We start from the raw sequence: 14,162 nt of genomic DNA, 5'->3' as shown, positions 1-14,162 counted from the left end.
GCCTGAATACTGATCACCAAAGCCTACGCCAACGCCACTCCCTAACGCCACCCCGCATGCTGCAGGGCATGGCGGGACAGCTATGGGAGGGCAGCTTTCGTTTCCAGGAAAATACACCTTCTTCTGTCTCTGGGACTGAAGGCTTTAATGTACCGTATTCACCAAACGCGGAGTCAGAACCTGATCCTGGTTACCCTGGCCGAAATCCAGAGTAATTCCACTGGCTGGCTCAGGATTTGCACCTGCTGACGCAACCAAGATCAGAATATGGCCTGGACTCCTCGGCAGTCAGCGGAGCAACAGGATTTATGCCAGTGGCGGCTGATGGCAGAAACCATCCTGCGGGGATCTGTCATTCATCACTGCGTCCCGTATTGTTTAACTCGGGCGTGGGTTTCCAGATACAGCTTGGATAAGAGATGCCAAAAGGGTTCCGCGCGACCGCCCGTCTCACAGGGCGTGGGGAGGTGCAGCCCACCAGAGACACCTACAGATCCAACCGGGTCATTCACACACACACCCTCCCCGAGGCCTGGTGGCAGGATGGGGATCCCATGGATCCGCATGCTCCGGCCGGGCCCTCTTTCCCCAGACAGCGCCTGGGCCACGCTGCGCTTACCTTGGAAGGACAGTCTGAGCCTGGGGTGGGGGCCAGCCATCCTGCCCCATCCGCCCAGGATCCAGAGCAGCAGCAGCAGCAGCGCGGGGATCATGGTCACTTTTCCAGCTCCTCCGCAGGCTGGACTCTGAGCCTCAGACAGCTGGAAAGGCAGAGGAGTGAGGGAGACAGTGAGCTCAGATTACAGCCCCCTCCCCAAGGCGTGGGGGGGAGGGTGATTTCAGAGTCCGCCTCAGGGGAGGAGGAATGACCCTTGGCAAGACACACATTCCTCCTGCTCTCCCTGAAGTGGGGCAGGTGGCTGGGAGGGACTTGGGCCAGATCCGTCCAACCCTTGCAGTGGGAGGACCCCACCAAAGCCAGCAGCTGGAGGGGTTTCTGCTCTGGATGAGGGGCCGAGACGGAGACTCACTCACCCTGCACCTTGCGCAGCTGTTTACACCCAGGCCAGCCCCTCTCTGATCCGGGCACATTGGCACTCGCTTGGTAAACAGCAGGTGGGTCAGATCTGGCATCGGAGCATGCCCACGTGGCCTCCTGGCAGGATCTGCATCTGGCCTGCATCTGGCCTGCCACATCTGGGCCAGGAGCCCCCGTTGGGTTCTGCACATCTGGAGCCCAGCTGAGCTGGGCTTATGCGGAACCGACATGGCCGAGCACTAGGGCCGGGCGGGGATTTTGTGACTCATTGTGTTTTGTCAGAAGATGCCGATTCATTGAAACTGGAACTGTACCCGAAGCAGGGCTGGGCTCGGCCAATCTCCCAGCTCGGAAAAAGGTTTCAAACTTGCCATTGGGTTGTTTTGACAGTTTTGAAATGAAAAATTCCAATTTGCTGGTTCAAAGCCACTTTTCCTTTCTAAATTGAAGCAAACTAGACTAAAAACAAAGATTAAAAAAAGGTGGAAATCATAGAACCACAGGAGTGCAGGGGTGGAGGGGACCTCGAGAAGCCGTCAACTCCAGCCCCCTGTGCTGAGGCAGGACCAAGTAACCCTAGATCAGCCCTGACAGGGGTTTGTCTGACCTGTTCTTAAAAACCTCCAGTGACTGGGATTCCACAACCTCCCTTGAACGCCTGTTCCAGAGCTGAACTACTGTGATAGTTAGACAGTTTTTCCTAATATTGAACCCCAAAATCGCACTTGCTGCAGCTTAATCCCATTACTTCTTGTCCTACTGTCAGTGGCCACGGAGAACAATCTATCTTCATCCTCCTTATAACAACCCTTAACGTAATGGAAGACTATTAACAGGTTCCCCCCTCTGGCTTCTTTTCTCAAGACTAAACATGCCCAGTTTTTTTAACCTTTCCTCACAGGTCAGGTTTTCTAAACCATTGATCATTTTTGTTGCTCTCCTGTGGGCCCAGAACCGGACACAGTACTCCCGCTGGGGCCTCACCAGTGCCAAGTAGAGAGGGACAAGGAAACATTTCGATTGACCCAAAATGGAAAAAAAAAAAAATAAATAAAAAAATCAGTGTTTCAATTTGCAAATATTTCCGAGATTTCCACTTTTCCTCCTCCCTCTAGTTGGGGGAAAAATGTGAACTCTCAAAACTATTTGCGGGTTGAGGAAACTGCTTCCTGGCCAGCTGCTGTGAACCCCCCTTGCGAAGATCAGCTCAGTTACAACGGAGCAATTAGCGAGGCAGTGCCATCCAGCGGGTAGAGCAGGAGGCAAGGGGTCAGGACACCTGGTTCTAATCCCAGCTCTACCACTGACCTACTGTGAGAGCCCAGGCAAGTCACTTCAGCTCCTACCCCTCAGCTGTTTCGATGATATGCTCTTTGGCCAGGGACAGTCGCTCATGACCCATTTGCACAGCACCTAACACAAGAGGGCCAAATTGCAATTGGGGATTAATGTAGCAGCACTGAGAACTCCAGTGCCTGACCTCATATTAGCGACTTGGGCTGAGTTTATTTTTATTTATTTACATATTTTAATGTCAGCCACTTCTCAGCTGTCTCCTTTAAAGTAGGGCCTACAAGAACAGACAGGTTTTGTGTCATTGAGTGCCCCCTGCTGGTTCGCAGTGGCCAGCGCTGCTCCCCGTGCCGACTGAACGCAAACCAGCCAACAAAAGGTCTTTGGATTACAAGCAGCGAGAGACAAAGAGACTGAGCCGCGAATGCAAAGCTGCATTGCAGAAGTGGCTATGCAAAGGACAGCGGAAAACTGCCATGCAAAACCAAAGGGGATGATGAAACCACTGTATTCCCCAAGGGAAATGCAACATCTGCAGATGGGCTGGAAGGAAGGAGTGAATTGGAGCAGAAAGACCCCTCTGTACCCACTTTGAGCTCAGTGCTGACCCCCAGAGCTAACGGAGAATCACCATTGAAGGCACACAATCTAGGGCTTATGACACATAGGGATGCAATTCTGATGTCCTCCAGCAGAGGGCAATGGCACACATATGCATTAGCCTCTACATTACTGCATTATGGAGCTGTGACATCATTCAAGCTAAAGCCAGGAGCTTCCTGTCACAGCTCTGATTTGACACAAAGCAATCCCCTTGAAATCCCCCTCCCCAATAGAATTCCACAGGGAGGTTGGGGGTGGGGGGAAGGGATCAGCAAAGACGTCTACGCAGCAGGATTTAAAATTGGAACTTGAGCTGCTGCTGCCCCTGGCTACACCCTCATGGGTGTGTGTGTGTGGGGGGAAAACGGGGATGACAAGAGGCTAGGGGACAAATCCAGAGGGGCAGAAGTCTGGGGGTGAAGCGGGGGGGGGGGGGGGGTGTCACAAAGATGGTGGCAGAGGCAAAGAGGGCCAGGGTCTAGTGGGGTTAGGACAGCAGGAGACTGGAGGAGTGTGGAGGGGGAATGAAAGGGGAGCAGGTGGGGTATTTTGGGGGGCACAGAGGGGACAGGGAAGAGAGAGGATTTATCATAGAATCATAGATGATTAGGATTGGATGAGACCTCAGGAGGTCATCTAGTCCAACCCCCTGCTCAAAACAGGACCAACCCCAACTAAATCATCCCAACCAAGGCTTTGTCACCACCACCTCCCTAGGTAACCCATTCCAGTGCTTCACCACCCTCCTAGTGAAAAAGTGTTTCCTAATATCCAACCTAGACCTCCCCCACTGCAACTTGAGAGCATTGCTTCTTGTTCTGTCATTGGCCACCACTGAGAATAGCCAAGCTCCATCCTCTTTGGAACCTCCCTTCAGGTTGTTGAAGGCTGCTATCAAATCCCCCCTCACTCTTCTCTTCTGCAGACTAAATAACCCCAGTTCCCTCAGCCTCTCCTCATAAGTCAGGAGTAAGCCTCTCCTCGTAACTTGACCCACGTTAAGGACTCTAAGGATGAAAACCTGGCCCCACAGCCCCCAGCTTTCACCCCATGAGTTAAAAAACTTCTAGAGAGAAAACTTTAAGCCTCACATGTTTCCAGTGTGGATTAAAGCCTATCCCCTCCCCCCACCGCAGTGGGCAGCTTGGAGGGCAGAAGGGAAGGAAGGGTTGGAGGCTGCTCTGGTACGTGACTGCAGCGGCACCGCCACCAGAACAAACCGTGCGTCTGGGAACGCGCTGGCGTTCCCCAGCCTCCCACTAAAGCCACTCTAAGCTCAGTGTGACGCGGGGCCATAAAGCAAACAGCGAAGGAACCCATTCCTCTCTGGTCTGAGTACAGGCAGCTTCCCCGATAAGCTGAGATCAACTGAGCATCACAGCGATGCAGCAACCTGGAACATCTGGACACTGGGCCAAGAAAGAGCCGGCAAGCTAAAGGGACAAGACAAAGGATGGGCAGGGAAACTGAGGCCCAGCGAGGGGATGTGATCTGCCCACGGTCACTCAGCAGATCAATGGTTGACCCACAGCTACAGAGTCCTAGCCCAATGGTCTGTCCAGCAGTCCACACCCCCTGGGACTGCAGCAATAGCCCAAGCTCCCTCAGGGGGACCCAGGCACAACCCATACAAGAGGCCAGCAAACAGCCTCTCCCTTCTGCATGGCATCAGACCCAGAGGTACCGGTGCAGAGCCTGCCTGTGAATGTTGGAGGAGCACTTGATTTTAATCTTTGGTTCTCGCTAATAAGACAAGCCACGGGAAATTCCCCAACCCAGCCCTCCGTTCAAACCGAGCGAGTCTGGCTGAGCAGAAGCCAGAGGCTGTAATGCTCTCCTGAAACCTCTTTACACTTTCTCTGCCCAGATCCTACCCCTGAAAAAGCCCTCAGATGTCAACGCCTGGAAATGCACAATAAAGAGATCCAGGCAGAGTGACGATGCTCGATAGTTTGCCGCACTACCCCGACTCACACTGCTCAATGAGGTGAAACCTGCTCCTTTGCTCTGTTCCGTTATCGCTGCAGTAGGTTACATATTGCTTATTAAACATGTAATAATAATTTCAGAAGGAATATAGTGGGAGCACATTGTTAGGCCAGAGTTCTCTCTCATGTCACAGGCTGCTGTGTGGGTGGAGAAGAATATTTCTGTGAATGAGCTGTTTGCTGTTACGAAGTGCGTCGATTATATGGCCCTGTAGGTTTTACGTTCACGCCCATAGACCTTGCGAGTCTGTATTTTTAACTACATTGCAGAGTAACTCTTGCATGTCGCTTTCTTGCTAGCAGGGAACGTTATGGGCCTTGCCCAGGTAAGTGAACTTACGAAGATTGCTTGCAGGGTGTGGGCCGCAGCCTATAGGGTATGAGTCTCAATGAGCTTCCAGGCACTGCTTATTTCTACCGTTGCATGTATCTTTGCAAATTTCAGGGGGTAGAGTTAAGGTCATGTGGATAGGATGAATGAGGGGACAGGATCGGATGGTGAGGGGGCTGGGTGGGGCAGGCACTGGCTTGGCTGTTCATTTCCAGAGTTTCTAGCATAACGGTGTCAAATTTAGAGTAATATTGCACTGGGGAGTTCGCCGGGCCCCCCTAAACCACACTTCCAGCCTTAACTCTTTCTTGAGCAAAGTTTTATGGTTGGAAGCACTTGCCCTAGGTTTGCTTTGTCTGCCTCCAGCAAATGCCCCGCTCATCCCCAGCCACACATACAACGCCACCCAGTGGCCTCCAGCAGAAAAGCAACCTGTCTGGATTTCATTACCCCTTCGGTTCTCTGGCTGCATTATGCAAGAGATCAGACTAGGTCCGCCTGGGCTGAAGGATCTTCGGCGTCGTTAGCAGCACGTGGCTGAGGAGAGTGTTTCATGAGACAGCCTGGGGAATATCAATAATCCGTATGACGTGCAATGTCAGGACAAAAGATGATTCTGAAATATTTCAGTCTCAGGGCTATGTGCCCGGCTGACCCCCCCCAGCAACCACAGCGTCTGAGCAGCTCAACCCACCACCTTTTATGGATCTACTGAACAACAGGGCAGGGCAGGGCTCATGCCCCATTTCACAGAGGGAAAACAGAGGCACAGAGAGTAGCTTAGCCAAGGCCACACTGAAAGTCTGTGGCAGAGCTGGGAATTGAACCCAAGTCTCCCACAGCCCCAGTTAGTTCTCTTCCCTCAGAGCCCTGTGGAGTCAATTGCGGCTTGCCCCATGCATGAGGAGCAGACCAGACTGAGGCAGTCTGATCACTGACTGGCCATGTGACCCTGGGCAAGCCACATCCCTGCTCTGTGCCTCAGTTTCCCCCACCTTTGGGAGCTACGGACAAGAAGGGCTGGGTGTCGTTCTGATGCGAGTAACTTTAGAACGCTTGCTGGATCGGTGCCCAAGCCCCATCACGGCTGGATTATCTGTCCGATATCATTTGATTAGACACAGAAGAGCCTAAATGCTGCTCTATGCTGCCCCTGGGCAATCCATGAGGGTCAGCAGGTGCAAAGGAGAGCAGAATGAGGCCCACTAACCACTGCCAGACAGAAGCTCAGCAGAGCAGGGCTGCCAGGCCCCACCCCCACACCTGGGAGTGAATCCCCCTTTGAGTTTGATCCTCCTGGCTTCCCTCCCCCACACCACCTGAGGAATTATTTCCCGGTCCTGTCCTGCTCCTCTGCCAAGGGAACGGACCGCAGCATCGCAGCCAATGCGGCTTGTGCAATGGCTTCCCTGCATTGACTGTGATTAAGTGACATCAACTTCCCAAAGCAATTACAGAGCCAGCACAGGGCATCTTCCGGAGCTACTCCAGGGGCCACGGGTCTGCATCCGAATCAGGCAATCAGCGAGCTCTCTGCCCTGGGAGTCCATGGGGAACGAGGGTGAGAAAAACCACTGGATCTGAACTCGAGCCCCCTGGAATGGATTCTGTTCCCCCCACGCTTGCTGTCCCACACCCCGCCGGGCTGGGCTGCTCCAGCCAAAGCAGCTTTCGCTTCGCTTTAGATCAAAAAGCAGAAAATTCCCCCATGTGATTGCCTGGAAGCAGCTGCCTCCTTCGACTGGAGGAGAAGGAGAAGACGGCCAAGAAAACACGGCCTCTTTTCCCATATCATCAGTTCCCTGGACTGTGCGGGGGGCAGCCCAAGTCATCAGGGCTCCCACACGGAGGTGCAGTTAGCCAGCTGCGGAGGCACTGGGCAGGCCGCAGTGCCGGGAGCTGCCTGCTGGGGCGGGGGGAGAGCTGGGAGTCAGGATTCCTGGGTTCTCTCCCCAGCTCTGGGAGGGGGAGGAGATTTGTGGGGCTGGGAGCCAGGACTCCTGGGAGTCTGGGACCTATCCCCATCTCTTGCCTGGGGAGTGTAGTCTAGTGGTTACAGCAGGGGCCTGGGCACCAGGACTCCTTGGTTCCAGTACTTAGGAAGGTAACATCTATACATACGTAACATCTTTCTCCTCTGCCAGGCAGGGCTGAGCCTAGTGAGGCGGCTGCCGGGCAGGCAGGTGGCCACCTCGTGGCTTTTGCTCAGGGAATCAAACCACCATGGCCCAGCACTGCGATGCTGCATCATGCCATCTGTGCCATGCGCCACGACCCCCTGCCGCCTGGAGGCCATTCCATGGGCTGAAGACGTGGCCGCTATGCTGGAGATCAATCTGTGCCCTCACTGCCTGGAAGCTGCTCTCAGGGGTCCAGGGCTAGGACCTGTGGACTGTAGGCAAGAGACGCAGCTTGCTGCCCATCCCAGAGCAATGTGCAACCCCCACCAGTTGACCAAGCCGGCGAGCCATGATCTGCCTCGGGTGACGCGTGCAAAGCATAAATCGGCTCTGCAAGGGCCCTAGCATCTCAGCCACGGGGGCACCTGCTTTTCAGTCCCCCAGCCCAGCCAATGCCTGCAGCCATCGGGGGATGTGCCCACACCGCGGGTCTGAGGCTCGCAGCACCGGTATGGCAGCCAGGAGAGCTCAGTGCCGGAGCCCGGGGAGAGGCCAGCGTCACTGCTGGGGAAGGAAGCCTGTAATTTCTGCCCATAGTCATGGAGATGGCATGGCAGTGACTCCTTGGGATGCAGGGGCCCCCTGCAGCTCTTGGGGAATCCTACCCCCACAGCATCTGACCCTTCAAAACCTGAACAAGATGGGAACCAGCTCCCGATCTGGGAGTCTGGGTAGGCCAGTCACACGGGGGCTGAGACGCATCAAAACACTTGGCTGCCGCCTCAGAGTCGCATCTGACTTTTCATGGCTCGGCTGTCCCCGGGCCCAATCTAACACCCCATGAAATCAGCAGAGGCGCGCCTTAGCTCATGCCCCATTTCTGGTGAAGCCGAGAGCAGCTTTGGTTAGCGGCAGACACAGGCGAGCATGCCGACAGCTCTGAACATCATCCGGTCACTTTCATACCGGAGCTGGGGGGGTCATTTGCCCCCGGGGTTAATTGCATAACCCCATGGTACATTCATTAGCTAAACAACTCCCCTGCCCCTGCAAAACCAAACAATCCACCCCCGATCATGCTGGACAGCTTGAAATTGAATCATCAAGGTCTTGTCTTTTAGCCTGGCAGCTTCTTCCAGGTTTGTACAGCGCCTGGCACAGCGGGGGCTGGTTGAGCTGTGACCTCTAGATCTGTCCACACTATAAATTCCTAGTGAAAATACAGTTTTAGGAAAAGGCAGGGGGGCATGGGAAGAAATGTGGCAGGTCCTGGTTTCTCTCCAGTGATGGACCCTGTGACTCTCAGAACCCCAGACTGAACAATTAATTCAAATCAGCTTGAGGACATGCGGCCAGGGGGACCCAAAACTGTCTGCAGGGCCATCACCAGCCATAACAACGACTGGCCATGGGTCAAGTCGCAGGGGGCCAATTTGCGGGGGGAGGGGAGGCAGCCCAGCACAGGTCAGTGCTGGAAAGAGCCTGATTTGACCTCTTCAGGAACACTGTGGGGCGTGGGGTCATGACACTTACAGACCAAGAGGAGCTGCAGGTAGCAGGGGAGAACCGAGAAATAACAAAACTACAATTACTGTTACCTCTTAGCATCTTCCTTGCCTGGCCAGCCACCCCCCACTGCAGCCTCCAGCCAGCACCCCACGAAAATATCTGCCAACACATCTCCCACTACCCTGCACAGGTGGCGTTCACCTCCCTCCACAAGGCAGGTGTCAATGGTCCTTAGCCAGGTAGGGAAGGCTCAGGGCATGCTGCCAGCTTCTCACCCTGTGCCCAGCTGTGTCCTTAGTCACAGGAGTCAACAGCTTCTTAGCATGGCATGTGTGGGTGGGTGGGCGACTAAACTGCCCCTAGAGGATAGAATCACTGCCCATTCCCAAAGAAACCCTGCTGCGAGATCTGTGAGCACTCATTAGCCCTCCGCCATGACTAACGGCCCATCGCAGTCATTAAAAAAATCCTGTGATCCTGTAAATGCTAATCCCAGTGTCCCGGCCAAACCATATTCCAGTTCTGCCTCCTTGGAGGGGAAGATTTTCTTCACTCCCTTCCCCCCTGAAAAAAACCACTCGCCCCCTCCCCATTGAGTAGTGTTGTTCCACAGAGGCAGCTGCATTTTGATGGTAGGTGGGTCTGAAGGGGGATAGAGAAATAGAAGGGTACGTATAGGGATGGACAGATGGATGGATGGGTGTGTGTGTGTGTGTACGGGGATGGATGGATGGATGTGTGTGTGTGTGTGTATGGGGATGGATGGATGGATGGGTGTGTGTGTGTGTACGGGGATGGATGGACTTTGATATAATTCCCTAGAGAAATGGAAGGTCTCGTTACTGATTGACCAGAATAACACGCATTCCATCGAGCAGGTAACGCCTGTGTGGGCACCACAGCAATACAGAGTGCAGAATAATCCAGCTAGGTGACACTTGTTCTCCCGTGAGAACAGAGGAGTGAGGCATCACACACACCTCCCATTCCAGTCGCAGGTTTCCTGGAGGGTGGTGGGACACCCCCTGAGACGTTGCTCCTTTCCGAGACAGTGCTGTTCTCACAGGATGTGCTCCCTGCTCCCCACTGGCCAAAGGACGCACGCTGTCCCTTTAAAGCAAACTCCAGTGAGGCTGTGGCTGGCTGGCAGGGCTCGGGCCGGTGCCAGCCTGTGAACTGCTGTACACTTGAAAGGCTGTAAAAGTGTTTTACGGGATCGGGTGACAGGCAAAACAGAAGTCAGCTGGGAAGGCCACAGTCTTGCCCCCTCACCCCAGAGCCCACACGAGCTGCTGGTTGTCAAGGCCAGCACTGGGTGCAACTGTGAACCCAGCATGCTTAAAAACGCCCCCCTCTGGGCCTGGGACAGACCCCTCAATGAGCCGCCTGCTCTGGGGGAAGCAGGAGGAAGGGAATCAAGGCCAGCAAGGCAGTACATGGCATTGCTGGATGGGAGGTTGGAGACTGGGGGCGATGGCTGTGGTGGGGGGCAACCTGCCTTCTCTGCAGGTGCCCTGGCTCTACCCTAGAAGCCTCGCCCACTATCTAGCCCCCACCCCCCCAGCATTCCCCCTCCTGCTTTGCCCCTGCAGCCCCCTCCTCCGCACTAGCATGGCTCCCAGCCCCAAACGCCTCAAGACCAGCTATCTGTGCCTTCCCCAGAAGCCTGCCACCAGATTGGGGGAGGAGAATGATGGGACAGGGGGACACTGTAGACAGCAGGGGGGTTGCAGGGAGTTAAGCTACTCTCCCCTCCGCCTTCCCCCCCACACCTGCTCAGACCCTAGATCTGCCGGAATCAGCCCCTGGGGACCCAGTTTTCTTGCCCAAACAGCCTTTTCCACACTGGACACGCCAGATCACTGCTGGGAGCCGGCAGGGGGTGCTGGGACCCTCTGCTCCCTCCAGCCCCCTCACCATCCCCTGGCATCCAGGCCCCTCAGTACTACAGCACTGTCAGAGAGAGGGGTGGCGCTGAAATGGGGGAGCAACAGGCAGAGCCTGTATCTATCACAGAGCTCACCCCTGGGCCTGTCTCTGTCCCATCCCCCCAAGCCTGGTTCGGGAGCTGCCTTGGGAAGTGCTGATGCTGGGAAAGCCGGTCACTCTCCTAAGAGACTTAACTGCACTGTACAGCCCCGAAGGCTGGAGCACCTGGCTCTGACATCTCTGCCTCAGCCCCCAGGAGGGCCTGGTAGCCCCAGTCTGATCCCGGACTCTGTGCCCCTGCCCCTACGCACCCCCACCTACGCACACCCCATCCAGCACTAACAGGCGCTCAACTCAAAGTGCTGTACATGGGGCACTTGCATTGCACAGCCAGGGAAACTGAGACAGGGAGTGGGGCAGTGACTGCCCAGGCTCACACAGGAAGCAGGATAGAGCTGGGAATTCAAACCAGGTCTCCTCAGTCCCTAGCCCCTGCGCCCACACCGCCTCCAAGAGCCGGGAATAGAACCCAGGAGTCCTGACGTCCAGCCCCGCCCCCTCTAACCACTACACCACACAGCCTCGCCATCGCTCCCCGCAGCACCCGCACATGGTCCCTCTGCACCCCCCAGGATCCCTCCGTCCGCTGCTCCCCGCCCAACCCTCTCCGCGCTGAGCCACCTCGCGCCCCTCACCGTGGCGTCCACCGCCCCGCAAGAGTAGGAAACCAGCGGCTCTGGGGAAAGGCTCCGTCCGCAGCACTTGCTCCGAGCGCTGCCTCTGCGCCAGGGCTGGCCGGCCCGGACCCATCGCCCGCCTGGGGGACCCCAAGAGGGCTGCAGCAGAGGGAGGAGGACGCCCGGCCCGGGCCCTCCCCGGCGCCCCGAATCGGGGCTGCGCCTCCAGCCTGTGGCCGCCCCTCGGGCAGGCAGCGCTGCAGAGCCCGCGTGGACCGGGAAGGAGAGAGACCAACCTGACTCGCCGCGGGCCCCCGGGGGCCCCGAACTCAGGGCAGCAGGGGCGGGCTCGGGGCGCTGGAAGGAGCCGGCAGAACGCAGCTGGAGTCCCAGGCTGCCGTGCGCTCGGCACCGCGCGGCGCCGCTCCTCGGACCCGGCCTGCGCCTCCGCGGCGACTGCTGCTGCTGGCTCCAACCCCGGGGACCGGCGGGGCCAAGGGGAGGGGAGCGCCCAGCGCAGCCACAGGCAGGGCGGCTCCCTCTCGGCGCTTAAAGGGGGCGCTGCCCGGCGCGCAGGCTGCAGGGGCGGAGGGGGAAACGCTCCCTGGGCAGTGGGCTGGGGCCCCGCCGAGCTGTAAAGCTAGGGCGTGCGCACCTCCCTGCACTCCCAGGGCACCCCCTAGCGCCCCCTCCTGCTGTACCCCATTGCACCCCCCAACCCCTCATCGCACCTGCTAGTGTATCCCTCCTCCTGCACCCCAGCACACCCTCACACTCCTCATCGACCCCCAGCACACACCTCTGTACCCCCAGTGTACCCCCACACCCTCATCGACCCCCAGCGCACCCCCTGCACCTCCAGGGCATCCCCTAGCGCTCACCTCCTCCTGCACCCCCACACCCCACATTGTACCCCCAATGCACCCCTGACACCCCTCCTCCTGTACCTGCAGAGCACCTCCTGTCCTCATACACACATCCAGCATGCACACATAGCTCATCATCGTACACATCCACACACCATACACCCCAACACCCCCTTGCTCCCTCATCATGCACCCCCAAGACCTATCCACCTCATACATAGCCCTCCCCCACACACATCCCCAGCATGCAGCTCCTCCCAGACACACATCCCTCACACCCCTGCTACACTCCATCCCACACAAACCCCCCATCTCTCTCACCCCCACCCCCATGCACAGCCATGCTCCTGCCAGCAGGGCCCCTCACACACCAAGGCCCTGATCCCTGCATTTGCTCCTGCCCTTATCCTGGGAAGCGAGAGGGGTAGGAAAGGGTCTCAGGGCCCATTTGCCAGCCCATGGGCTGCGAGTGGCTCACTCCTTGGCTCCGGGCAGCACCTGGCCACTGCAACCAGCATTTTGTCCAAGGCGGGAGCTGACCCTCCCCCACCCTGCTCGTCGCAGCATCCTGCAGAACAGGTTGTTTGCCGGTGCCCCAGGGGCTGGCAGCCGCCCCTCCGCACAGCCACAGCTGCCCACAGAGCCACCATGACCCAGCCCCCTCCTTGGCCAAGCCCCACGGCTGTGCCTGGGGCTCCCTGCGTGATCCTTGGGGGAAGGAAGGGGGGTAACAGGCAAAGAGAGGGGCCCAGTCTTGTCTCCTCCCATGAACTCCAGAGCAGCGGCCAGAGAGTCCCTGGAGCGTGGCCAGGCCCCCGGGTTGTGCGCCACTTTCGTCCTGAGTCCTCGCCTGCCCCGGATCTTCCGGGATGTGTGTGGGCCAAAATGGCTCTGGCAGGCCTGCAGCTGCGGTACGGAGTCATCCAAGTGCGGTGACCTTGAGCACATCTCTGCTCCCCATGCACGCCTAGCCTCTTCCCAACCCCACCCTGCCTGCACCCGCCTTCAGACTGATGGGGGGGCATCCAGAGCAGGGACAGGACACCTTTTCCCAGTGCTTAATTTGTGCCAGGGCTGAGCCCCAGCACCTCTGGCTTGGCAGTTCAGAGCCCCGGCACCTCTGGGCTTGGTAGCTCAGAGCCCCGGCACCTCTGGGCCTGGCAGGTCAGAGCCCCGGCACCTCTGGGCTTGGTAGCTCAGAGCCCCGGCACCTCCGAGCCTGGCAGTTCACAGCCCCGGCGCCCCTGGGCTTGCCGTGTTAGTTATGAAAATAAAAAAATTGCTTGAGCCCCAGCCCCTATTTCATTACAAATTAAATTCTGCCCTTCCCCCATCACACCCCCACTGCCCAGCCACGCAGGGAACGCCTCCTTCAGTCCTGGTCCCCTCCACTGCGGCTCCCATGTGGGGTAGGCACAGGCCTGAGTCGGATTAAAATGCTCAAACTCTGGCTCTGATCTAGGACCAGATATTGTGCCCTATAGTGGGGGGGGGGGGACAGAGACCAGACACCCTCATCTTTGGAGAAGCTGCAGATCTGGGCTTCACAGGCAGATGCCGCGTGAGCGTCTTGGTGGGTTTCTGTTTCCCTTCTTCTCCGAGACACGGCTTTTCCCCAGGCTGTGGGGCGCTGGCCTTCGGGGCTGTTGTTCCATGGGTTCACCCATGGGGGGCACTGGGGATTCAGCAGCTGGGTGGGAATTTGTTGAGTGGCGGGGCTGAGGGCTCAGGTCCATCCAATCCAGGGGGAATATTGATCCGCTGCACAGAATTAGCGCAGTCTCAGCCCAGGCCAGGCTGTGCAGAT

General features: G+C 57.2%; 1 protein-coding gene across 1 annotated transcript in view; it reads right to left on the bottom strand.

Moving 5' to 3' along the window:
- Positions 1 to 12,502, bottom strand: part of SEMA3B (semaphorin 3B) — a 35,938-nt gene extending 23,436 nt beyond the window's left edge. Inside the window, exons 1-2 of the mRNA XM_065408566.1 lie at positions 12,437 to 12,502; positions 620 to 761 (exon numbers count right to left, since the gene is read on the bottom strand). Of these exons, the coding sequence (XP_065264638.1) occupies positions 620 to 761; positions 12,437 to 12,502 (208 nt within the window). The remainder of the gene's footprint in view (positions 1 to 619; positions 762 to 12,436) is intronic.
- Between the last annotated feature and the right edge of the window lie 1,660 nt (positions 12,503 to 14,162).

This window comes from Emys orbicularis, chromosome 7 (genome assembly GCF_028017835.1).
Source record: "Emys orbicularis isolate rEmyOrb1 chromosome 7, rEmyOrb1.hap1, whole genome shotgun sequence".
Classification (NCBI taxonomy): domain Eukaryota; kingdom Metazoa; phylum Chordata; order Testudines; family Emydidae; genus Emys; species Emys orbicularis.
This window is presented reverse-complemented; position numbering and strand designations above follow the sequence as displayed.